Source organism: Anas platyrhynchos, chromosome 4 (assembly GCF_047663525.1).
Source record: "Anas platyrhynchos isolate ZD024472 breed Pekin duck chromosome 4, IASCAAS_PekinDuck_T2T, whole genome shotgun sequence".
In the NCBI taxonomy this organism is placed as follows: Eukaryota; Metazoa; Chordata; class Aves; order Anseriformes; family Anatidae; genus Anas; species Anas platyrhynchos.
Window position 1 is genome coordinate 67,719,742 of NC_092590.1, and position 24,434 is coordinate 67,744,175.

The 24,434-nt window shown below is 38.0% G+C and overlaps 1 protein-coding gene across 2 annotated transcripts in view; it reads left to right on the forward strand.

Moving 5' to 3' along the window:
• The window catches only part of MAN2B2 (mannosidase alpha class 2B member 2), a 28,650-nt gene extending 7,387 nt beyond the window's left edge, over positions 1 to 21,263 (forward strand). Inside the window, exons 4-19 of one of the 2 annotated variants that reach the window (XM_027457426.3) lie at positions 1,792 to 1,964; positions 2,832 to 2,947; positions 3,943 to 4,120; positions 6,783 to 6,981; positions 9,860 to 10,050; positions 10,897 to 11,083; positions 11,984 to 12,117; positions 13,959 to 14,215; positions 16,045 to 16,236; positions 17,177 to 17,429; positions 17,536 to 17,646; positions 17,745 to 17,937; positions 18,585 to 18,737; positions 19,086 to 19,198; positions 20,076 to 20,193; positions 21,029 to 21,263. In XM_027457426.3, the coding sequence (XP_027313227.3) occupies positions 1,792 to 1,964; positions 2,832 to 2,947; positions 3,943 to 4,120; positions 6,783 to 6,981; positions 9,860 to 10,050; positions 10,897 to 11,083; positions 11,984 to 12,117; positions 13,959 to 14,215; positions 16,045 to 16,236; positions 17,177 to 17,429; positions 17,536 to 17,646; positions 17,745 to 17,937; positions 18,585 to 18,737; positions 19,086 to 19,198; positions 20,076 to 20,193; positions 21,029 to 21,123 (2,663 nt within the window). In that variant the 3' untranslated portion in view covers positions 21,124 to 21,263. The remainder of the gene's footprint in view (positions 1 to 1,791; positions 1,965 to 2,831; positions 2,948 to 3,942; positions 4,121 to 6,782; positions 6,982 to 9,859; positions 10,051 to 10,896; positions 11,084 to 11,983; positions 12,118 to 13,958; positions 14,216 to 16,044; positions 16,237 to 17,176; positions 17,430 to 17,535; positions 17,647 to 17,744; positions 17,938 to 18,584; positions 18,738 to 19,085; positions 19,199 to 20,075; positions 20,194 to 21,028) is intronic. The other variant, XM_072037793.1, reaches the window with a different exon arrangement.
• Positions 21,264 to 24,434: the final 3,171 nt, after the last annotated feature.

Genomic DNA, 24,434 nt, shown 5'->3' on the forward strand with positions numbered 1-24,434 from the left:
CTGTTTGTATGTTATGTCTCTCCATCAGATAGCATAAAGGGTCTTTTAGTATTTTGGCTTATCTCCATTTGGTTAAAGGGAAAAAAAAAAATTAAAAAGGTAACTTTATATCACCGTCACGCTGTAGATGTCTACAATACGTCATGAGGGAATGGCGTGGTTTTGGAGGGTAAAATGATATATTAGCACCAGCTGTCCGTCGTGGCTGATACAAACCCTGCCTGTTTCAGGGCTATACTCTGGGCAGCTTTTTACAGGAGAGTAATGCAGTTCAGACAGCAGCATTTCCATTTGCTGAACCTGCCTGCGCACTAACACTGGCCATGTTCCCTGCTTGTCAGTGTTTATCAGGAGCACAAGGAGAGCAGCTGATTTGCTTCTCAGTGAGTCACTGCATCGCACTCTGGCCACAAGGAGGAGGGAGAATGAATATCTATTTTCAGCTGACTTCTGCATTTATAGGTGGTTCTGAAGGCTTTGTACATCCAAGCCAGGATTTTTCCAAAGACAATACTTATATTGACTGTTGAGTCCATTTCTTAAACACTTATATAGCTTCTTATTTCATTGGAGTCAGTTGCACAAATCATTATTTCTAATCTAAAATTCCATTCTGTGTTTAAACCTAAATTTTTTTTTTAAAAAAAGATTAAAATTTACAAGTTAATTTAGCAAGAACAAAAATATTAATATATTTTAATATACCCATTAATTTTTCCTGAAAACACTCAGCTCAGTTTCCACTGTTAGGAGGACCTGCTAGCAAAAGGTGTATCCTCACATTGTGTGATGAGTACACCTTGAAAAGAGAAATCCAGTGCAGATATTTGGGGTCTACATCTCCTATCTTCTCCTAGCTGTGTTTAGGAAGGGTCTAGCAAACTGTGTCAAAAGTGTGCTTCAGTGAGAAGAATTAAAATAAACTCAATCTTTGAGAAAATTTTCATTAAAAAAGACATCAGTTGTGGAAAAGATGAAGTGAAAAGAGGATGCTTTGCAACCTCAGCTATTTAAATATGGTCTTTGGAATGGAAGTAATACAAAATGAGAAGAAGTGGTTTTATGTTCAAGTAGTTATGTGCACAATTCCAGAAGTACAAAATTAACATATGCTTTTCTCTCTTTTTTTTTGTTTGTTTGTTTTTTGACAATAAGAATCATGGTGCAATATACTAAAGTTATTCCTAAAAGCAACTGCTTATCTGGTTGGTATACTTTTATTTAAATGGTTTGTCTGAGTTGATCCTGTTGGTTGATCTTTCTGGTTTTCGTGGTTGTATTTATTAATTGAAATTCAATTTAATACTATATTAATAACATTAGTTGTAAATAACATCTAACAAGATTGCTGTTAACCTTTTGACTTTTTCTATTTTTTATGATCTTCAGTCACATTCATGTTAGTTTTGTTCACTTGTTCCTTTGCCATTCACGTGAGACTGAAATTTCCTGAGACTTGTCTGATTTTTAGCAAACACAAACTCGGACTTCAACCCATTAGCCTTAACGTAATCTTTCTCTAAGTAGTTTCCCAGGCCTGTATCTAATCATAATTCCTGTTTGTTGTTCATCTTTTATGATATTAATAAGTTATACTTGGCAGAGTAAAATAAATATTGCCAATGTGGAAGTTTCTGCTGTGAATCATTAAATTCCTGAAACTTTAAATGCTTTGGAAAACATCAACGAAGAGCTATCCTTTAAGTGCTTATCTGTAATACTACATGCATATTACATTGATAAGATGAACTTGTAGGAGTATTCCTAATGTAAACAAATTTTGCTTTGCAGAGGGCCATGGGTTTTTATATGAAACTTTTGGGATCAGGCCTCAGTTTTCTTGGCACGTTGATCCTTTTGGAGCTTCAGCTACAACACCAACTGTTTTTGCTCTGGCTGGTTTTAATGCTCATCTTATCTCTCGAATTGACTATGATCTGAAGGCTGACATGCAGAAAAACAAGGTAAAAAATACCCAAGGACTGAAATTCATGTCCTTATAATAATGTAAACTATTACAATAAGAAAGGCATACCAGATTTGTGCAAGAAAATGTAGGTATTTTTCTAAAAGTAACACGCCAATTGCATGTTGGTAATATTAAAATACATTGTGTCTGTCAGTAACGTCTTTGGCTTCTGGTCAAGAACAAAATATAGTCTAGCCTGAAAAAGACACAAAATATGGGCAGGTGGGCAGAGAGAGAATAAGCGGGCCTGGAATCAGGACTGTTAGAATTGGAGGCTTTTAGAATGGGTTTCAATTCTGCCTGAGAAAACCTTAGATATCTTGTTTTTATGAACAGCTTTAAAGTGTAGTGTGTGTTTGGGGCTGGTGGCTGTCATGCTTGGAGCATTTATTTGTGACTGTAAAAGTGATAATAGTCAGATGCAGCTAAACATTATTTTGCTGCATTCGATTTCTATTTCAAGTTCTGCCTTCTCTAGCTCAAAGTTTACTTGCAGATGCAGTAAAGATTTTTCTTTTCATAACACAATGCTGGATCCTGGTTTGTCAATTGTATGCCTTAAATTATGTGCAAATAAAGGGATTTCACTGGTATGAGTTGGGCATTAGGCAAAAATTTTATGAATGTTGCATGAAACTCAAGCGTCCCTGAAGAAAACAGGATTACTGTTGAATCCAATGAAGCCAGGACCTACCACCTTAAGCTTGCAGTATATCGTGATTCTTCCTTTCTACTTTTATGAGCTTCTGATAATCTTTTCCCATCTAAACGTTTTCAGGTAGCTGACAGTCTGGAGGCTTCCAAAATAGTACTTCTGTGCTTGTCATTGGGGTAATGATTTCTTATTTTTCTTGTTTTCCAGAGACTCCAGTTCGTATGGCAGGGCTCTCCTTCTTTATCTGAAAGTCAGCAGATCTTCACCCATGTAATGGATCAGTACAGCTACTGTACCCCATCGCAACTACCTTTTTCAAACAGGTCTGAAGATTTCTGAAATAGGCAGAAATATTGATTGCTTCTGAGAGTTTATATGGTCAGAGCTTAAGCATTTTCTTTGCCTGTTTTCTTTCAACAGTATTCTTCTGCGTTGCTTCATAGATGTGTGGTAGGTCAAGGACGCGTCTAGACTCTGTAGATCTGAATCAGGGTTATTAAGCACCCTTCCACTACCTACCATAATATGTAAAGTGTGTTCATTAACTAACAATTGAATCCTCAGAAGTGACACTTTCTACTGACAGGCATTAGAAATGCTTCAAAATATTCTCAGACTTTAATCTTTTCTACCACCTGGAGGCTTAGAACATGGGTATAACTTTCATCTACATATATATTGTGTCAGTTCCTATCAAAAAATAAATAAAAATGTGAAACAAATCAGTTACTATAAACAGAAAATACCCAAAGCAGGACTGGGATTTTTGTTTCTCTGCCTGAAAAGTTGAGATTTAAAAGCTCCAGGAAGCTCAGCAGGGATTTGGCTATTGCTAATTGATTGTCTATGGGAGATTTTCAGCATTATATTGGGCTGAGATTGTGTACATCATCAGTGTTTAAACTGAAGAGGCTCAGATTTTCCATTTACTATGTGGAAGAACTCTGAGAGCTGTGAACTAAAAACTTTATTTCTTTCTCTGTCTTATCCAGTAATCCACACCATGTAAACAAAGTCTACTTGGGTTGGCATCTTCATTGTTACAGAGCTTGCTGGTTTCTTCTGTGATTTCTTTGTTCTGTGCCAGTGAGCAACAGGGACTTGGGAAGATGCATGGTGCAAAAATAAAACGGACAGCCTTCCCCCTACCAGACTTCCAAATGAACACTAAAACATGAACATTGGCAATGAATAGAAACTGAATTTCTCCCTTTTATTTCCTGTGTGTCTGCATTTTATCCCAGCACCTTTCAATGTGTTTCTCCCAGTTAGTTGAATAAATCCCGTTTATAGCCTATTGCTTTCTTTTTCTACTTAGATCAGGGTTTTATTGGAATGGATTTGCAGTATTCCCAGATCCACCAAAAGACGGTGTTTATCCAAACATGAGTCTCCCTGTTACAGATACCAACATCCACCCTTATGCACAGGCCATGGTGGCAAACATTAAGGAGAGGGCGGCCTGGTTCCGAACAAGCGATGTTTTGTGGCCATGGGTAAGTGTATCATCATCCGTGTTTGCTCAAGAAATGCCAAGTACACCTGCAGAATGGACAGTAGGTAGTTGCTTCTTTGCTACACTGCCCAAATGCAAGTTTAAACCACATGACTGTAAAGTATTTTTCTAATAAGTGGGGCCTACATGTCTGCCTAGTGAATATTTTTTGAAAACTGGAGGTTTCTTGTACAGTTTGCCAATTGTCTAGCAAGTCTTCCACCTTACTTTAATATAGAAAGAGATGTAACAGAATTGTAAAGATATCCTCTTGTCAAGCTATGTACTATAATACTGCATCCTCTTTCCTTACCTTGTATTGTCAATTTCAATGATCTCTTTACATTACTGCTTAGCACAACATAATTCTGTGTTAACAAATATGTTAGTGTTACTGGAAAACGTACTAAGTATTAGGTAGACAAAGTATCTTTGAAATGATAGGGTGTTTTTTTTTTTTTTTTTTCATACAATCTTTGTATTTTAGTTAAAAACAGAAGCATATCCCAGCTAGGTCATCCAAACATTTTTTTCAGTAATCTGCTATGTTAATTACATCCTCCATGTACCAACTACACTGGAATGTTTTAAGCTAGCTTTAAGTCGTTAGAAAAGAAAAACTTTGCCCAAACTGAATATACAGCCTGTTTTTGAAATTTGATAGATGCTCTAGGTCTCATAATTACAATTAAAATGCATGTTCTCAAGGCAGCTATTTTACCAGAATATCTGTTGTCACAAAGAGCAAACGTTTTCTGATGAATACAGTTTTCTGAGTCATTGTTGTTTCTCTCCTGTATCTGCGCCACTGTTACTTATATTGTGCTGGATTTTTGTTATCTTCTGGTTTCGTTGTTGTAAGTTGGGGGTGTGGGAGGGGAAGAGAAGTGGGCTATAACACTCTGGAGCAGTGGTGCAGGGACAATAATGCTAGAATGGGAAGGAGGGAGTCTGGAATGGTGCATTTAAATTCCAGTTGTCTTGGTTCAAACCTGCAGTTTTGCAATAATGTAAGAAAAATTCAGTCTCTGATTTCCTGACTTGCATTGCTTTGTGATTATTACTCTGTTTAAAGCTTATTAAAGTTTGCTACCCATTCAGAGCAATTTGTGAGAAAGTGGAAAGAAATAGACATTTGGATACCTCTGTAGCTAAGCTTATTATTTTTCATACTTACAGGTTGAAGTACTTGGATGTGGTTTGTTTGTTTGTTTGTTTTTTTCCTCCAGTTAAGAATTGGAGGCACCTTCCCATTCCAGGTCAGACCTCACATCTAGACTATTGGCAGTTTTGTGATGATGATATGGACAAACAAGTGTGTGTTTGTGATCTGAAGAGCATGTTTGTGCAGGAGGTGCCACTGGGCTGTGGTGCAGTGTAAACTTTCAAACCTGCCTCTCTAGAGACTATAGAAAGATGTAGGCAGGGGGGAAGTTGTTGTCTTAAGGACTGGAACTGATTCTTGAGATCCCATTTGGCCCTTGTGTTTAAACTAGTAGTACAGTAATGCACAGCATTCCTATGTAAAGTTTTGCTCATGTAATGAGTGGAAGCGATGACCAAATGCAGCAGGTTCTCCTGGATATCCTTGTTCTGCAAGGCTATTCCATTAAGCAAAATTCATTAATGAGTTAAGTCACCAGGTTAAAGTTACTGAGCTTGTTTAGGTAAAAGTTTGGGGTAAAAGATGGGATTGCAGGGAAAATAGAGACTCCTTGAACATCTTCTTTCAAACAGCTTCTAATTTTTGAAGACAAATCACTGAGAGCATCTTTATTTTGAAAATTAGATCAGGTTGTTTTGTAGCACAAAGAGTTGACCTCTTGCGCAACATTTCTATCTGAAGCACAGAGACATGAAGATGAGGATGCATTCAGCTGATGTCAGTTAAGCTCCTGTTAAGTCCTCTTTTGGGAGGGAGAGGAGGGTTTCTTAATGTGTCACTGTGCTTCAGATAGATGCCTATACTGGAACACTGATATTCAAGAACATACATGCTATGGCTGAGTAACTCATTTTCCTGTTCAGGTGTACATGCAGATCGTATGTATGGAAATGCCTTCTATAGAAGGCAGAGGCTGTGCAAGTATACTCAGAAACGAGGCTTTACTACATACACAGTGTATTACGTTGCATAAAAATAGGATGAACATCAGAGGCACTGTAGTTTATCGTTGAGACGGGATCAGCAACACAGTGTGACACTTGTACTGCAAGGTTCACTTTCCACAAAGTTTTGTTTTACATTATCTCCATAGCACTTCCTAAAGCTTATTTTCGACTTTTAAGAACGCTAATAGAACTTCCTTGTTTTCTGGTGTTAGAAATGTAGTGTAAAAAGAAGCAAAGGCCTCTTTTCCATGCATATATGCATGCATTTCCCAATTGCTGCCACAAAATTTTATGTTCTTGCACAATGTGGTGCATCAACATCTCCTTATCTTCTGGAGGGAGCTGGTCAGCTGGTTATCAGCTGATCTGTGCAAGTGACCCTACCCCGCGTGGTGCTTTTGTAACAAAAAAAAAAAAAAAAAAAAAACCTTCTATATGGGCAGTAAAGATAGAGGAAATACCACTTCAGCATATACTGCTGTTTTAAAAAAAAAATCCTTCTAAATTACATGACCTAAAGTTATTTTACTGTTCTGTTTTCTGAATTTCAGGGCTGTGACAAACAGTTCTTTAATGCATCTGTTCAGTACTCCAACATGGACCTGTTGCTGGATTACATTAACAAGCATTCTGATGAGTTTGGAGTGACCGTCCAGTATGCCACTGTCAGTGATTACTTCCAAGCAGTTCATAGCAAAAATCTCACATGGGAAATCAGGGATTCTCAAGACTTTCTTCCATATTCAACAGGTAATTAAGTTATAAACTACATAATACCTGTCCCAAGTGTATATAATTAATAAAGGGCAATTGAAAAAATGAGAGCGAAAAGAGCAAAAATACATTCTTATATTTATTTACACTATCAGATTCAATAAAGTTGATCCAAACAATTGATCCAAAAATTGATCCAATGTTAGTGGTACAAGAAAGATGTTAGGGTACTGGTTGGAATATTTCTTTGGGATAGCTAGAAGAAATGGCTGGAGGAAGAGAAATTTTTTTGAGTAATTTTTTTGAAGAGATTTTTTTTTTTGAGTAATTTGTCTAATGTTTAGACATTAAACTTGGAAATAATTGTTTTCTCTTCTTCCCACACATCAGCATGCACAAATACCTGTAGTCTCCTAGGCATTCTGCAGTATTAAATGTGTGTTAGACCTCTCTGCCCCTTTCCCTGAGGTGATCTGTGATAGCACACAGAGGTGTTTCAGGATCCAGGGAACTGAAAGGAAACTAATAAACCAAAAGATACCTTGAAACAGTTGGCTGCGTGACCGAACAGAGCAATGGCCTATTATTACTGTTTTAAAAAACTGGTTTGTGCACAAATTAGAGCAGAGATCAGAGCAGTGACACAGAGTAATCTGTGAATGTCTGAAGAAGAAATGAGTCGGGTAAGGAAGGGAGGAGCAAGGTAATCTGAACCAGGAAATCTGAAATTCCTGGTTCCTTCTGTGTTCATGTAGTGTAACATGGGTGGATCAAAGTGAAACAGTTGATGCGGAGGACTCCATGCATTTCCAGGAAAACTATATGGAATCTGGTCACATGGACTAAGTGTCTATTAATGCTTGGCACATACCTCTGGGTTTATTATAACATGAAAGGAATACAGTCTTTGAGCTCAAAAAGCATTTTTTTTATTATTTTTGATATCAAGTAAAGCATAATAGGTTAGAGTGACCAGTGGATTCATCTAAAAGCATGTTACTGGACAAAGCAAAACACTATGGTAGATGTACCCCCTCCTCCCCTCCCCAAGTTGTCTTATCTCTAATATAAAGTCTTTTTCATTAAAGAAAACTGATTTAAGTTCTGGAAGAAAATGCATTTTAAGTGAAGCCTCAAAAAGGAAAAATACACACTATTTCTGAAGTCCACTAGTACAATGTAGCTTATTCATTGAAGTTTCTTGTTGCTTGCTTGGTGCTTACTGCACAGTATTAGCTCTTCAGATAGAGCTGGGAGTATATGAAGGCAGGCATGCCATACCCAACATCCCTTCAACTGCTTTCTCCATAAACTTACCCTTGAATCTTTTTTGGTTTAGACCTCATATCAAAGTATGCAGAGAGAAGACAACAGCAACTTCTCAGTTTTGAAACTCATTAGTTTGTTTCATTGCAGGGATAAAGTTATCATTAAAATACCTTTTTATATAACCGTAGCTAGCACTGCTTCATCACATTATTGACACTGGATGTATATCTTGAACTATTATGACCTAAATTTAGCTTATATATCCAATATTCTGTAGGAAGTCTAACTTCTAGATGAATAAAAATAACCATTGCTTCCTATGAATCACTGCATGGACTGATCCCTGACTCACTCGCCTCCCCCCAGGGATCATGTCATGTCTAACAATTTGCCGATAAATGCATTGCCAGCTCTAACTGCTAATATCCTTTCACATCTGGGCTCTTACCTGTATCTTTTGGCATAACTTAGAGGCAGTAGTCTCTTGTCGCTAGCTTGCATAACAGCAGCGCCCATCACGTTCCAGGTGGGTGCCCACACACAGATGCAATCTCTTCCCCACATAGATGCAATCTCTTCCCCAAACATCTTACTGTGTCTTGCAATTGCAGGATAGATTTGAGTGCACTTTCTCCCACATACTGTTTTGCTTCTTGATGATTAATCCTCTCTCATTCTTTCTATGCCATTTATTATGAGTCACTTATTGGGCTCAGTGTCACTTCTGAAATATTCCTTGGAAACTCAAGTTTTAAGTCCCAGAGAAGTGTTTCCTTTTTATACTCTCTTAGTTGTACCTGCTGCGCATGTGCAACACTTGCTTGTAACCTTGAAAACTCCTTCAATTCCTAACATTTTTTCAGGCCCAAAAGAATGTCCTACAGTTTTTGACCAAAAGGTCCTATTTTCTAATTGTTGCTTCTAATTATAGGGTGATGGCAGACTGTTAGTTGTATGTATTCACTTTAGAAAGCACTGTCTGCAACTTCTTCCTGGAAAAACAATTCAGCAGTGGTTTATCCATTAAAAAAATGACTAAGATTTGGAGGGTTTAAAAATGTATAACTTGTTTTTCTAGTTTACTCTATGGGATACTGGAACACATTAGCAGAAATGAACCACTGAAATACTTTCCACTGACCACTTGAGGGCATATTTTGGTGTAGTTTGAAGCACTGTAGTAGTAGGCAGTCATACCGTCACATTACTGCATCGCTGTTTCTAGTCCATTTTGAGGATGTTAAATTTAAGATCAGCCCTTTCATCTGACTAAAAGTTGGGAGTATAGAGGATTTATTTCAAGCAATAACCAAAGATTATAATCTACTTTCTTTATTAACTAATGACATAAAGTGCTTCAGTGAAACTTAAAAGGTGTTTAGTGCAGGTCCACGAAGAAGAAATTTCTGCAGAAAGTTAATGTAGTTATGTAATGAGGTTATGAGGATAATGGCTTTGTATCAACAGTCATGTTGCTAGGCCTGTAGGAAAGTCTGTACTCTTCCAAAGGGGGAAGACTCTTCCCTTTGGTGGCTGATGTGTATAATACACAGCAGTTTTCATGTAAGAAGCTGTATGGTACTAGCCTAACAAGCAATAACTGAAATGCTTTTTTTGGCATGTATTGGGTCTCTTCAACTCTTAGAGCCATTTCAAGCATGGACTGGGTTTTATACTTCTCGAAGCACGTTAAAAGGAGTTGCAAGGAGAGCAAGTTCACTACTTTATGCTGGAGAGTCCTTTTTCACACAGTATGTCCGGCAACACCCAGAAAGTTCTATTTGCAAATGTGGAGCCCTAAAGCAACTTCAGAGTCTGAGATGGGCAGTTTCAGAGGTAAAGCTTGATTATTTTTTTATATTTTTAATAAAAACTATTTCTTGTCTAAAGGCAAAACTTTTCTTTTGCATTCCAGTTGGAGTCTCTCCATGTTGCTTTTATATTTTTAGCAATAATTTTCCTTTGTGATTTAGCAAACAACTATCATAAAATGAGACTTCAGCCCCTTAGCCACAAATTCAAGATACAGTTGCTGGCAAATGTTTTCTTCTACTGGGGAAAGGGTACATGGTTCCAAACTTTAAGCATATGAGAGTCCTTTTCTCAGTTCTATTACTTAAAAAGTGGTTACAATAAAAACCTGAACCCATTCAAAGTTGCTAATAATCTCTATTTGTGCAAATTAGAAAAGACAGATTTATTCCTTCAGAGTTAAGCAGTTAAGTGATCAGCCTCATGCCATTAAGCATTTACAGACCATAGTCTTTTTGCTGGTAATAAATATTTTGTCAGCTAACTTATTGACCAGATATTAGTAGCAAATGAAAAACCTGTCTTTCTATGGTATTTATGCTATATAGTTGGTTTTTCTTTTTTAATTTGCATTTTTTCCTCTAAATACATAGCTTAGAAATTTATAAATATTAAAAAACAAGCATATGTAGATGGAAATCTGTGTTTCTTGTCTTTGGCCATTTAATTCTGATAGCAATATATTGCAAATAGCAATTTGGAATAGGCAAAAAGTGAATGGGTGAATACCTTTTTTTAAATGAAATGACTATTACTGGATTGTGCTTTTTTTTTTTTTTTTTTTTTTTTTTAAATAAAAATATAAGGAAGGTTTGGGGGGGGAGGCAAACCAGTTGCATTGTAACCTTTGAAACTACTCTTAAATGTAAGGTCCAGCACCATGATGGCATAACAGGCACAGAGTCTCCCAAGGTGAAGAACATGTACATGGATAATTTAATGTACGGAATGTTCAACGTAAAGAAGCTAATGGCTTCCCTGATCTTTGACATGAACAACGCTAAGAAAAATGGAGACGTCTATTCTTCTGTTTACAGTAAAGACTCAGGAAAACCAGGTACTTTTAACCCAGCTTTTCCAATTTCCAGTGTACCTTATGAAAGTTAACGTGCTCTCCTTGGAGAGAGTCAACATGCTGTTCACCACTGAACCAATGCTGGAAAATCCTGCTTGCCTTATGAGAACTGCTGAGCCTGAGGAAACTCACGTCAATTTTTGAGCTCTCAGATCTCAAGTACCTGAAAACAGGACCTTTTAGCTGTTTGGCACTGGGTCAGAGCTCTGCCTATATCAAATCTGGCTCCTAGATTCAGACCTCAGCCGTATAACAGAGGGGAGAAAGGGGGGATGATCAGTCTGATTATTAAACAAAGCTTATTGCACAGCATAATCCTATGCAGTAAAAATCAATCACAGTTAAAGGTTCTTGCTATGGCATACTGCCAGCAAGTGTAAAAATGTAGAAGAATTTTCAGGAGTCTTCTAAAGACTGCATTGCTTCTTTTTTTTCCTTGACTTTGGAATTTTTTTAAATTGTCAAATGTGAACAGTGCTATAGGCTGCATAGCAGACTAATTTGTTTTTTTTTGCAGGGTTGTTTTTAGATTAGGCTTCTCATTTGATCTTCTGTATAACTCAAAGTTAATACTGCATGACATTGAGTTGTGGTAAGCCACTTGTTTTCACTAAATGCTTTTACGTTCAACTCAAGTGTCATTGGCTGAACACAGGGTATCTTTTATTGGGTAAATAATAGGGAGAAAAAAGCAGAAGTTTTTTTATGAAGTACTGTAAAATGTACTACTACTTTCAATCATAAAGTTTTACTGCAAGGTTTTAAACTAAAATGTTGTAAGATGGTTGTAGTTAGACCTCTTAACTATACATTTCTAAAATGTGATGTTGAAAAGTAGCTGTAGTGACTGATAGCTCTTCTTGTTCCTTTGTGTACCCAAAGGTACTACGGATATTGACCAGTATGTTATTGTCTATAATCCACTGGCATGGAACATCACCACCTTTGTCACTGTCTCTGTCAGCCACTCATCAATGAATGTATATGATGAACTGGGAAACTTTGTACCGGCACAGGTATTTCACATTTTTTTTCTTTCTGTTGCTTTTCTCTCACTTGCCAGTTCTCACTGACTTGATGCTATATGGTAACGTATAATATTACGGTGAAAACAAGGATTACTTCCAGTTGGGGTTTCCAAGGAGTCCTTTACATGTTTGTTTTTTTTCTTGTCTGTGCTCTCAACTAGAGTTCTTTTACCCTTAACATCCAAAAGGGCTTCCTGCTATTCTTGTCAGTTTGATTTGTCCTTTGCATGTCTACTGTCTACCACGCTGCACTTCTCTTTGCTTTTTGTTTAAAAAACAAACAAACAAACAAACAAAAAAATGCTTCCAATAAAGCCCTTTTGGTGTAAACCCCGACCCTGCCCTCCAATCGACAGGTGTGTTTATACGACTAGCCTTGGGAAGGAGGAAAGATTTTAACAGTGTAAGTCTTAGAAGCCAAAAAGGAACGGGACGATTAGCTGCCAAGGAGACCCACCTCAGTCTATATCAAAGCCAAGCTCCAAGACAAGGCCAGTTGTTCCCCAGGAGGGAAGAAGATGACCTCAAAGTGAAAGCTAGCACTAGGCTTTCTCAGGAGTATCTCTTTGTAGAGCACGTACCCATCAATGGCTTGATAAACCTGTAGGAATGCCTCCTGCACATAAAGGCCTGAAGATGCTGCACATGCTTCCAGATGCTCCCCTCTGTTCCCATGATGCCTGGTAGCTCAGCAACTTCTGCTGGCTGGACAGAGTTGACAGAGTTGTGAATATTAATGCTGTGGCTTATTACTACCCACATTCGCCAAGGCACGCTGTGGTCAGGTGGTGATACACAACAGCTGTCTGGTGTTTCTGCATATGCACATAGTGATGGTATAAGACATCAGCCTCTTGGGTTAGATCCCAAACCTCCTTCTAGTATGTGCTGCTCACATGTTCACTTACTTACATCACATACTTCTTTCCCTTGGGAGAGAAATCTTTAGCTTAGAACCTTGATACATGTATAGATTGAGGTGAAATGAGGCTTGGCAAATACTCTGCCTCTCCTGTACCACACACAGGAGCTGTGTAGGGAAGGCAGAGAATAGGAAGTAGGCCCTCTTGGTACTAAGGATAGGAGGTCTGCGGTATGAGTAAGTGGCCATAGGCCAATCCACAGTGTGAAGATAAAGACAACTTTAATTTCTGGTTAGTGGTAACTAACCCAGTTGTCTATGTAATCTGTACAGTATTTATGGAGTTCATTTTCTTTCACCAAATAGATAGTAACAAATTATATAATGTTAATGGGAAGGATATGTGTAATTAAAAAAGTGATTTTATTAAATTGTTTAAGGTATACTGATATTCAACAGCACTCTTTACTCAGAAGTATGGCACATACTTCCACCTCCCTCTCTTTACGTCTTGCTTAAGGTGAGGGTGTGCCTGGTTGCTTTGTTCTCTTGCCACCAACTTTCTCGCATTCACAAGTGTCACTTCCTTTATGTTTCAGTCTGTTATGTCACTTAACCGATTAGATTTACTTGTGGTTATTTCTGCTTATATATGCATTTTGCAATGGGATCTTAAATCAAGATCTGTGACCCCATGTTCCCATTAAAATAAGTTCCAACTTGGACTTCGCTTAGCAACTCTCTTCCCTTCAGTACTATGGCAAAGCTTAATCTGAGGTCACTTAACTCCTAATTAAAAGAAGCATGGATCTGCATTATAATTAGGAAGTGTAAGACTGACATGTTTAGAAATGTATTTTTCTAGCACTAGTTAATTTTCATAATTTAGGGCTTACAACATGTGGGGTCAGTTGCCTTGCTAATTAATTTTCTGTAATGGAGCATTGTTGTGTGTATTAACTTCCAGATTCAAAGTTCAGCAGAGTCCCATTCTACGTATGACCTGTATATTCTAGTTGAAATAAGTGGTTTGAGCTACAAAAAATATATTGTTAAGCCCTCGAATGGCAAGCGATCCGTATTTATTGGAAAATCGGTTAAATACCAGCGGAAAGATGCAACACGTGGGGTTCAACAAAGCCCAGATCTGCTTCCTGTGGTTAACGACTGCTACCAGATCATGTTTGACCGAAGCAATAATCTAATGCATAGCATTACAGACAGGTGAGATTGCCTGCTTTTTTAATAGCATTTCAGATTCTGTAAAACCTTTTTGTAAAAAAAAAAAAAAAAAAAAGAAGTCGAAGTACTCTATCATGTGCATTAATTCTGAGACTTCACTAACAAAGTGTTCGTTATAATTATTTTTTTTCTCTGCAGTTCACATTTTCTGTAGAAAGGAGGACACTTTCGTGGACATGATTCCATACTGTTTTTTGTGATGTTGCCCTGTTTAACCATGCAGTCAGCATGAGATAGTGTGACAGATCACACTTAACTAGTAGATCAGAATCTCATTTACTTTTAAACTAAAGAGAGGTACGACTGAATAATAAAGATAAATAATCACATACACACCGCTTGCCCAATGAGCAGATGAGTGATAGAGCAAGAGCTTAATACTCATTAGTGTCTTGCAAGCCCTGTATCACTGTTTCTATGACAGGAAGCTACAAAAATTTTTTGAAAGGAAGTATTTTGGCAAATTCTACTTAATTAGGCAAATAATATGGAAGAGCAATCAAGATAGAGGTGAGATATGTGTTTTGCAGCTTGTCTTTCTTAGCTAATGTGAATTGACTCATTTCTTGAGTTTCAGTAGGGATCTGCTGCTTTTTGCCTCCTCAGGATTCAGATTCTCAGCTATGTAGTGCTGGAAGATCTGACGTCTTGACTGCAAGACCTCTTTCACCTTTGTGGTATTGTTAGTAACTCTGCCTCCTGTGAGTGAGAAATCGTTGTCTAGTATAGTTAGAAATCAGCTCTAAAAACCATAGATGGGCATGAGCCAAGAGCCCTGAAGTATTTTCTATATCTGTCTCCAGATCTCTTGAGGAATCCTTAAGGAATATAATAAAGGTGAACAAAAATCTGAATTCAAATTCCATTTTTTTTCTTCACCCTGTTCTGGCAGGCAGCAAGAGCTGGAATTCAGCATGTAGGAAAAATGGGGTATTCATTTTCATTATACAGCTTCAGGCAAGCCCGGAATGTTTGGGTTTCAGCAAGTTTGTTTTGGAGTAGTAGAAAAGAGTGTAGCATTATAGCTGGAAGTGCCCCCAGGAGTAATAGGAAAACTTGGATGTGTTTTGATCCTCAATTATTACAGTTCATAGGTTGCTATATTAACACTAGCTAAAACTGTTGGCAGTTTACATTTGTATGCCAGACCAAGTGATTTTTTTCTGTGTTGCCAGCAAGGCTCCAGTAGAGGAGCAAAGCTGATGGCAGTAGCATCTTAAATTACCTACATGTGACTTCTCAAAGAGTGTTAAATGAGGTCCTAAATAGTTTAACTGTAGGCTTTGGGTGAGAAAAATGAGACAGTATGTACCAAGTCTGTGACTTTTATCCTGTTGCCAGTGTGTTCTTGTCACCATTGCTAAATACTGAAATCATTGTTAAATATGGCTCTGTATAGCTACAAAATCAGACAAAATAATCTTATTATTCATTATTATGTCATGCTGTACCTTATTGTTATAGAATGGGTCATTTTTGATCTTGTAGCAACTCTCCTTTGTACTTCAAAATATGAGGTAATGTAAGCATTGTTTCTCTTTTAACATGCTTCTGTTTTACAGAAGTATAAAATGCATGAAGCTCATTTTATTTACACACTGACAGCTGTCTTAGCAGGGAGCACTTTAGTTCTCTGCTGTTCTCATTTCGTAAGTTTTGTCAAATCTGTTACTTTGAGGAAACAGATTGTTGTGTTTTTTGTTTGTTGTTTTTTTTTTTTTTTACATTCCAAACCTCATTCCAGGTTTGCCTCTGTTATGTACAAAATGTGCTTATAGGTAATACAACTTTTTTCCTTTGTGGATTCGCAGGGAGACTAACGAGACTGTCCAGCTGACCCAGGAGTTCCTTGAGTACCACGTGAATGGAGACGTGATGAAAGGACCCATTTCAGATAACTACTTATTTGCCCCAAATTCTTCTGCTGTTCCAGTATCAAAAGCAGTGGAAATGGAAATAGTTTTTGGCAACTTAGTGACAGAGATACGGCAATATTTCTACAGGTGCAACACCATTACAGATTCATTTTGCTTGAATGTTTAATCATCTGTAGATGCATGTGAGACTAGCTCTGTGTAATTCCTCCTGAACAGTGGAGTCTGTTCTGTGAAAGTTTTAGATAACAGAGCTATGCTTAGCAGATACGTGCTAATGCTGTGGAAGTGCTTCCTTTAGATAAATCATATTACTGGGGGGAGGACGGGGAAGATTGCTCAGTTACATTTGCAGTTTGTTTCATAATGTAGCTCCTGCTGGAATCCTGTTTTCATTCAATGCAATGAAATTTGCAGCTTATGTCTTCAATAAGAGTGGAATTTGGACATAATGGTTCATTTTCCTACCTGTAGAAATCTTTCTTCTACGGAAATTTAAGACGAAGAGAGTCCTACACAAGGACACTCAGGCTCCTTAATGAGCTAGTGACTTTTCTGTGTTAAAGTCATATCCATCTATAACCTCCTCACCTTCTTCTAAATCTGGTTATTTGATTAAAGCCTTTTGCTTTAAGTTACATTGTACAAGGATTGTAGCTGAGAAACACTGCTTGAAAACAGGATTTTTTCCATCAAAATGAATGTTGTGGGATTGAAAAAATACATAGAACTATGTGTATTCTTGTAGTATGTGTGTTGCTAAGGTGTCATAATTGTTTATAAACTTAATTGTTAAATTTGAGGAAATACAGAACCTTTCCAGTCAAATGAAGAGTCCTTTTTACACTTGTAACACTAAAGAAAAATGTCAAGTATCATTTATTTCAGCTGAATATCTGTACATTTGAAAATTAAACTGAAAATAATTTCAATAATTACATAGGTTGAATACAGGCAACAATGTTGTTCTGTGTGTGAGATAACATCATGAAAGATTTGTAAGTCTTGACATAACTGGTCTAGTGCTCCACTTGATAAACTGTGCATATCCTTTTTCTCCTTCTTACAGTAACATTACTGCCCAGTATTATATATATGCCATGTATACCAGGCTGTATTTGGTACCAGAAGGCTATGATGGGAAGCTGCTTTGCCATAAGATAGAGCAAGAATACAGTGTTGGGCCTTTGGAAGTAAATCGTGAGGCAATTCTAAGAACCAGCACAAATTTGAGCACTGGACAGCTACTCTACACTGATGACAATGGATATCAGATTCAGGAAAGACCATTCAAGACATATGTGAATAACACAGCAGCTCGGGTAAGTGACAAGGCATAATCTAAACTCAATCCTGTTTTTATCTTCATTCTCCATTACTTTTACCTAGGTTAATATCAACACTGTGTGACTTAGTATGTGTTTTCAGAACTATTATCCTATGGTCCAGACTGCCTACATCGAAGACAATGCTACAAGACTGACTCTGCTTGCAGAACGAGCTCATGGTGTCTCAAGTCAAGGGAATGGACAAATGGAGGTAACAAATAGGCATGTGTGTTGGTTGGTGGCTTTTTTTTCTCCCAAGGAGAAAAAAAATGGCTGGTAACTGTTGTGATACTTACCTTATCAATACAGGTGATGCTTCACAGAAGATTGTGGAACAACCTTCAGTGGGACCTGAATTTCAACCTCACTTTGAATGACTCTTCAGTGGTTCATCCTGTGTTTTGGCTTATTTTAGGAACCAAGTCTGCCACCACTATTTTGTATCGGACAAGCCAGCAGGCTTTAGAACACAGGCCAATTGTAATGTTTGGACAATTTTCAGGTAACTCCTTCCATCCTCTGTGCTATCTTTAGCATCTGAATGACTTACTTGTTTTGCTTTGATTTGTGCTGTTAAGTTTGTAAATGCAGACTTCAAGCCTCCTGTGTGATGAAGTTAGTATACAGTGAGTTAGAAGGCAGATTTAGAGACTGTTAATTACTTTGCATTAATTTCAAATATGGATGTTGTCCAAATCTATGAAATGTCTCTCATTATGTAATTATCTCTTACTCTTGGAGGAGAATAAATTTTAAAGCATCTAATGAGAACAAAACGTCCACACAGGGAATTAGTATGAAATAGCTAGTAGATCATACATCAGCTTCCTGAATGCTGAGTCTTTAATGACCTTTTTCAAGTCATTCTTTTAAAAATATTTGACTTGTTAACTAAAACTGAAGCCTGGTAGTGGAATAGCAACTTCAGGGTGCAGTGAAATCTGCTTTGTTGGAAGCTTCCCCAGCAGTTAAAATCATTCTGCTTTCTGCTTTGTATCTCAGAAGGCCTCAGAGGAGAAAGTCTAGCATCTGCTTTGGATCTGCCTTGGCAGAAAAAGCAAAAATCTCTTTACCCTTGCACAGTACTGTAGCCAGCTGTGTGTGTGTGATGGATGTTTGACGTCCGTTTTTGTTTCTTTTTGCATGGAGGAGATAAACCAGAGCTACCCAGACAACTTCAGCAGAAATCAGTCCACAGTTCTCCTGTAACTGTCCCACCCAATCTTCATGTCCAGACCCTGAGCATTCCAGGGTGGAGATACAGCTCTAATCATACAGAGCAGGTCCACAGCATTCGCATGGGTAGGTCCAAAATAGTAGCTGGATGTTATATTTCAAAAAGCTGGCTTTCTGTTTTTCTGTCTTCTGTGAATAATATATTTATTTATTCAAAGTGTTAAAATCCTTTATCAAGACAGTTAATTTTACCCTATGATTGCTCTACTCAATTACAAAAATGTCTCCTGTATGAGTTAGTGTTATGTTCTGTTAACAGTGGGAACTGGGTACTTTTTGTTGTTAGTGCTCTAGCTAATCTTCCAAAATATGAATTAAGTTCAAACTCTGAGAGTGTAAAGCTCAAAAAAACTGCTTGAAAACTGTTTTTTTTTTTCAAGTAAGAAAATGCTTGCATTTTGTTTTCTCTTAAAGGTAAACAGAAACAAGGTGATGCAGACTTCAGTCGTGTCCTGCTAAGAATTAGGCACCTGTATGAAGTTGGAGAGGATCCTGTGCTGTCTCAACCTGTAACAGTGAATTTGAAGGTAAATCTAATCCTTCTAGGTTGAACAACACTGAAGGTGGTTTTGTTCCAGAGAGAACAGGTTCTACCGTGAAATGTCCTGGGTGCTACAGACACCACGAAAGGTGGATATGATACTGTATGATCTGTATGAAAGGTTGAGATGATACAGTTACTACTGTAAATGTAGCCTCAGAGGAAAGCAGGTCTTATTTTTAATCAGCTTTGCACCATAGAAGCTCTTACTTCATATGAAATTGCCATAGGTACAGTATGATCTGCATAAATATCTGTAGGACTGGTTCCATTGAGCTCTTGGGTGTATAACACTTCCTTAGCAGAGGGTAAGTCTATTTGGCTGTTTCATTGGTTATGGCAAGTTGTACTTACAGTTAAATAAATGTGGACAGAATTAAAGAAAGCAAATATTTTTTCCTCTATATTTTATTTCTGCGGGTTAATGAAACTTTCATCGCTTCTGTCATACTGTGTATTTTGAGTTTCTTGTTTGTCCAATCTTTCATGGAGAGGTAGATTGGTTTATGATACATGGCAGGTGTGTATTTTAAAACATGAAATACTGATTTTGATGACAATAACAGGTGGAACAAGGTGTAGTGTTCTCCATTTTGTTTTTAAAAGTTCAGTAAGAATTTCAGTTCTTGAGAGTTTAGTAAGCTTGGAACTCTGCTACAACGCAGAGAAGGCTCTCAGCATCTGAGCTTCTTAGTTGCAGCCTGGTAAGTCTGTAGTTGCCTTTGTGTTGTGGGACCTAGCAGACTTTTGAAGTCTCTGCTGCTCTCCTTGGCAGATTAGATGAAGTTCTGCTCTGGACTAACTGTGTACTAGACCAGTGGGTGTTAAGCTAGTCTCAGCAAATTGTGTTTCTTTACTCGCAGTCTTTGCTGAAGGGATTAGGATCAGTGAAGTCAGTGGAAGAGCGATCACTCACTGGCACCTGGGACATAAACACTTTGAAGCGGTGGAAGTGGAAGACTGCACAAAATCCAAGCAAAGGTAGGTGAAACAAGGTGGTTGGTGTCTGTATTACTGTTGAAGCTTGATGAGTTGTCTGATTGAAAATATTTCTGTATTTGCAAGATTAAAGATCTGTTCATCTGTATGACAAAGTGCCTGCAAGCAGTAGCATTTAGCAAAGATTCCCTGCAATCACTGGTGACTTGTTTTGCCTGGAAATGTCAACTCCAGAAAATTTCAAGCTTTTATCTGTCCAGATACAAGTGGCTACTCTGTGAAGTCACATTTGTGACACCTTGACTTTGTTAGACGCTGATGAGTTGTGTTAACTTAAATTTAAGCCTATGCTCTGGAAAAACAGACAGCTGGAATTAAAAACCCGCCAGTGTAATCAGCTTGAAGGACTGTGTGTGGATAGGATTCAAGTTAGGGCTGACACTCAGGTTGAGTTCTGTGAGTGACTTCATTTCATTTCTCATTCCAGTTAGTTGCTTGGACATTCTCCTTACTATCACTTACCACCACATATGTGCCTTGTAAAAAGCTTGCAGACATTTTGGCCTGGGCTAGTTGGAAGTTCAGAGCTCTACTTGACTTGCAGCTAGGACTTGCTTGCTATTTAATCACGATGAAGAAAAATGCATGACTGCAGAGTTGCTTGCATGGTATGAGTCAATATGCGAAAAGCAAATGTATATTTTAATAATATGCATAAGTGCATCTTAGGTCCCATGTTGCTTATAGCCTTAAGGAGAACCTGCTCAGACACTAGCTTTTACGCGACAGATGAGTTAAAACTTTTAAGATAGAGTAATATGTACATTTGAGTAAAGCTGCTGCTTGAATAAATGACCACCTTTTCTGTGTCTTACAGGATTCTCCAACAGTAGAAACATATCAGAAGAATACATAGTGACTGTTCACCCAAAGGAAATAAGAACTTTCTTTGTATACTTTCAAGATCAATAAAGTTTGATGTTATATTTCAGGACTGAATATGTAATAGCTTCCAGCTTCTGTTTAAAGACATGCGTGACGGTCTTGGAAAACATTCTACTGCTGTTAATTAAAGGAATAGCCATTTTGGAATAAAATCTAAATTTAATTAAGCTATTGGCCTGTGTTGTGGGTATTTTTGTTGGTTAATCACTTACAACGCGTGTTTCCTGAAATTTATTCAATTTGAAAATACAAAAATGACCTTAGTGTTTCAGTGCAAGCATTCTTGAACACTTTCATATTTGCTGTGGGCAGTTTAAAACTGACTGCTTCTATCATGTTTCATTGTGGATACTGTCAAAATTGTATTAGTCCACTAGTCTGGAGTTTTCTTTCTTATTGTGGGAGTTTCAAGAGTCTTTTCTCATGGTTTTTATTGTTAGAAGAGATGACTTCCAAGTCACAGAGCAGACATTTGACGAATGTTAGTCTGTTCTATATGACTGTCATGTTTTTGAGCTACTTTGTCTTTCAGGCAACAACTACAAAGCTTCTGCTTCCCTGTAAATGGAGTTGAATATTCCTCTGCACTAAGGTCATTAAAATTGACTAGGTTTGCTTCGTGCTCTCCCATCAGTCTTGTGTTCTGGGTAAACTGGAGCTAGTCTGGGGACAGAAGATGAATCGCCACATGGCTCCTAATTCATCACGTACCCTGAAGCAGGAACACTGTTTTTATGGCACTGTGAACTTTCATACTTCTCAGGATCAAAGAACATGCACAGTAGTAACAGGAAATGTTACATTAGCATCAAGTTCTAGTTAGTTATGAAAGGCTGTGTTTAGAGAGAAACTGGCAGGAACTGTAAATTCTGAGCAGGTCTGACCGAGCAGCAGCTAAAGGAAACACAGACAGTGGCTGGCTTTCCTAATAGCTGTTATGGTTTTGGGTTCAAAAGAAAAGTTGCATTTTTCTTAGCTCTAAATGACGTGAAGCTGTAGAATCTGATTCTGTTCACGTGCCACTGGGTGTCTCCACTTATTTTACTTGTTCACCATGAAAATGCATGTGGCTGAGGTGAGAATCAAGTCGGTGACTTTACTGAAGTGATAGAGATGAATTGTCCTTGGTACGTATAATGCTGAACAAAACTAGTTCTGACCAGCAGATGTGAAACTAGACATGAAACTGAAAGAGAAAATACAGAGGATATAAAGGGGAAAAAAAAAGGTGCCTTTTAGTCAATAATTCCAGATCTAGAATCATGTAAAAATTATGTTTTGCTCTGGTAATTGTTCTGATGTAACTCAACTGTTCAGCAATAATTTCCTCCATGTGGGGAGACAGTTCAAGAACAAAGGAGACTGTAAAGTACAGCTGTTGTGAAATAGCTCTGCTGGAAGAGCTGCACTGGTGGTCAGCTTTTCCACAGAGACAGCCTGTTTATGCTAACTGATGGCATCTCATTAAAATCACCACAAAAACTGCCACTTTTCAGTTCCTGGGTGAAGAGAGGCTTTGTCATATTTTCTATTGGTTATTTTTTAACACCTGGCTATAAATATTTAGTGATACACCAATTTAGCCTGCCCTGCTGCAGGGAAAGGCATTTTTCTGCAACATTAAGCCCCTAGGGCAGGTACACTATAACTAGGATGCAGTAAAGCATGATGGCAGCTATTTTCATTTTGTTTTGTATATGTACCTGGAAAATGAAATATGTTTGGCTGAGTCACTTTGCTTGGTAATCTTTTCTCAATCCCTACATTGAGTAACCATGTATTACAATGGGTGTACTGTGTAGGTCACACAGCGGTATGATTTCACTTCATATTTTTGTGGCTGGAATGGTGTTGACTAATGCACATGCTGGTAACAGCAAGCCGTGCTGGTAGATTATAAAAATTGAGCTGTTTCTTCCATGGACAAGGGAAATCCTGCCCAAAAAGTACCTGCTCTGCAAGAAGTATAGGATGCTACAACTGCTAGCTCTGGGCACTGCTTTCTCAGATTGTTTTATTTATTCCTAGGAGGCTCTGCTAGAACAAATCCTGCAAAAAACTTGAAACGGGAATACCTTATCACTGGCTAATTTATCAGTTTTGTTTGTTTGTTTCTTAACTTCAATTTGTACCGACTATCTGGTTTAATGGGGGAGGAGGCAGGCATGGGACAACACTGGAATACTTTATCTGGAGTTATTTGAGTGCAATTAGCCATCAGGGAATAACTTGCCAGAGTAGAATCCTGTATTCCACTGGAGACATCCAGGAAGGTGGTCTGTTAAAAGCATGGCGTTCCTCCAGAAGATGTTGCTGCATATTTGATACATTCTTTTTCATAAGAAATCTCAGCTCGAATGGAAGCCTGCAGCCATTCAAATCTCTGTAGAGGGACCATCAACCAAATGATCCAACTATTCATCCTTTTTCTTTCCTCGCATGCATCAGGACAGGGAGGGGAGATATTGCAGTGCTACATCAAAACTTAGTAGAAATCAAGGCATTCAGTGCTCATCTGGCGCTTGAAACTGTAGATAGGAAGGACACACAAAGGAAAAGAGGGTGAATATAATATCACAAGCAGAGGAAGCAGCACGTTTGTGCTGTGGTAAGCAATCTTTGTTTTAATTCCGGTTGGAGTTAGGGAAGTAGCAGTCGCAGAGTGGAAGAGTTCAGAGGGCATAGCAAGGCACTTGAGTGTTGAGGAAGGAGAACACGTGAAGAATGAAACTCATACGACAAGTCTGAAGTCTAGCATCTTCTGAAAACACATTGTCTTGGTCGCAGCTCCTGGCTGCAAAGTCTGCAGGATGCTTCTGTTCTGGATCTTGTGAGACACCAGTTTATTCGGTCTGGGAAGCCAACTGTATTTGTTCCATCATTTTGTGCAATTTTGAGGGGTAGGAGCCTGAATGTGCTTCTGAGGTGCTACAGTTCTACTTTGGGAATAAAGAGTGACCCTCAGTAAACCCTGTTTTAGCCCCTCTCCCAGTGCATGAGGCTGCCTTCTTGTGTCTCCAGGCTTTAGCATTGCTCAGTATCCGATATGGCTCAGGCAGCAAAAACACAACTGTCACATAGAAGTAGAAGAAAACTACTTCCAAATGTCAAAGATATCAGGTTTTGCTTGTTTGCCAGCACGTAATCAGGTTTGTTAAATTGCATTTTTCTTCCCGTTGCCCTGTTCTATCTCAAATAATTGCAATTACATCCACTAAAGCACATACTGGTTATGCGGGCTCATAAGAGAAATGCCTCTTTGTTAGTTTTTTATTTCCTAGGAAAAGTCCATTTATAGACCTTACTTTACATTAAGCCAGATGCAAACCTAAATTAAA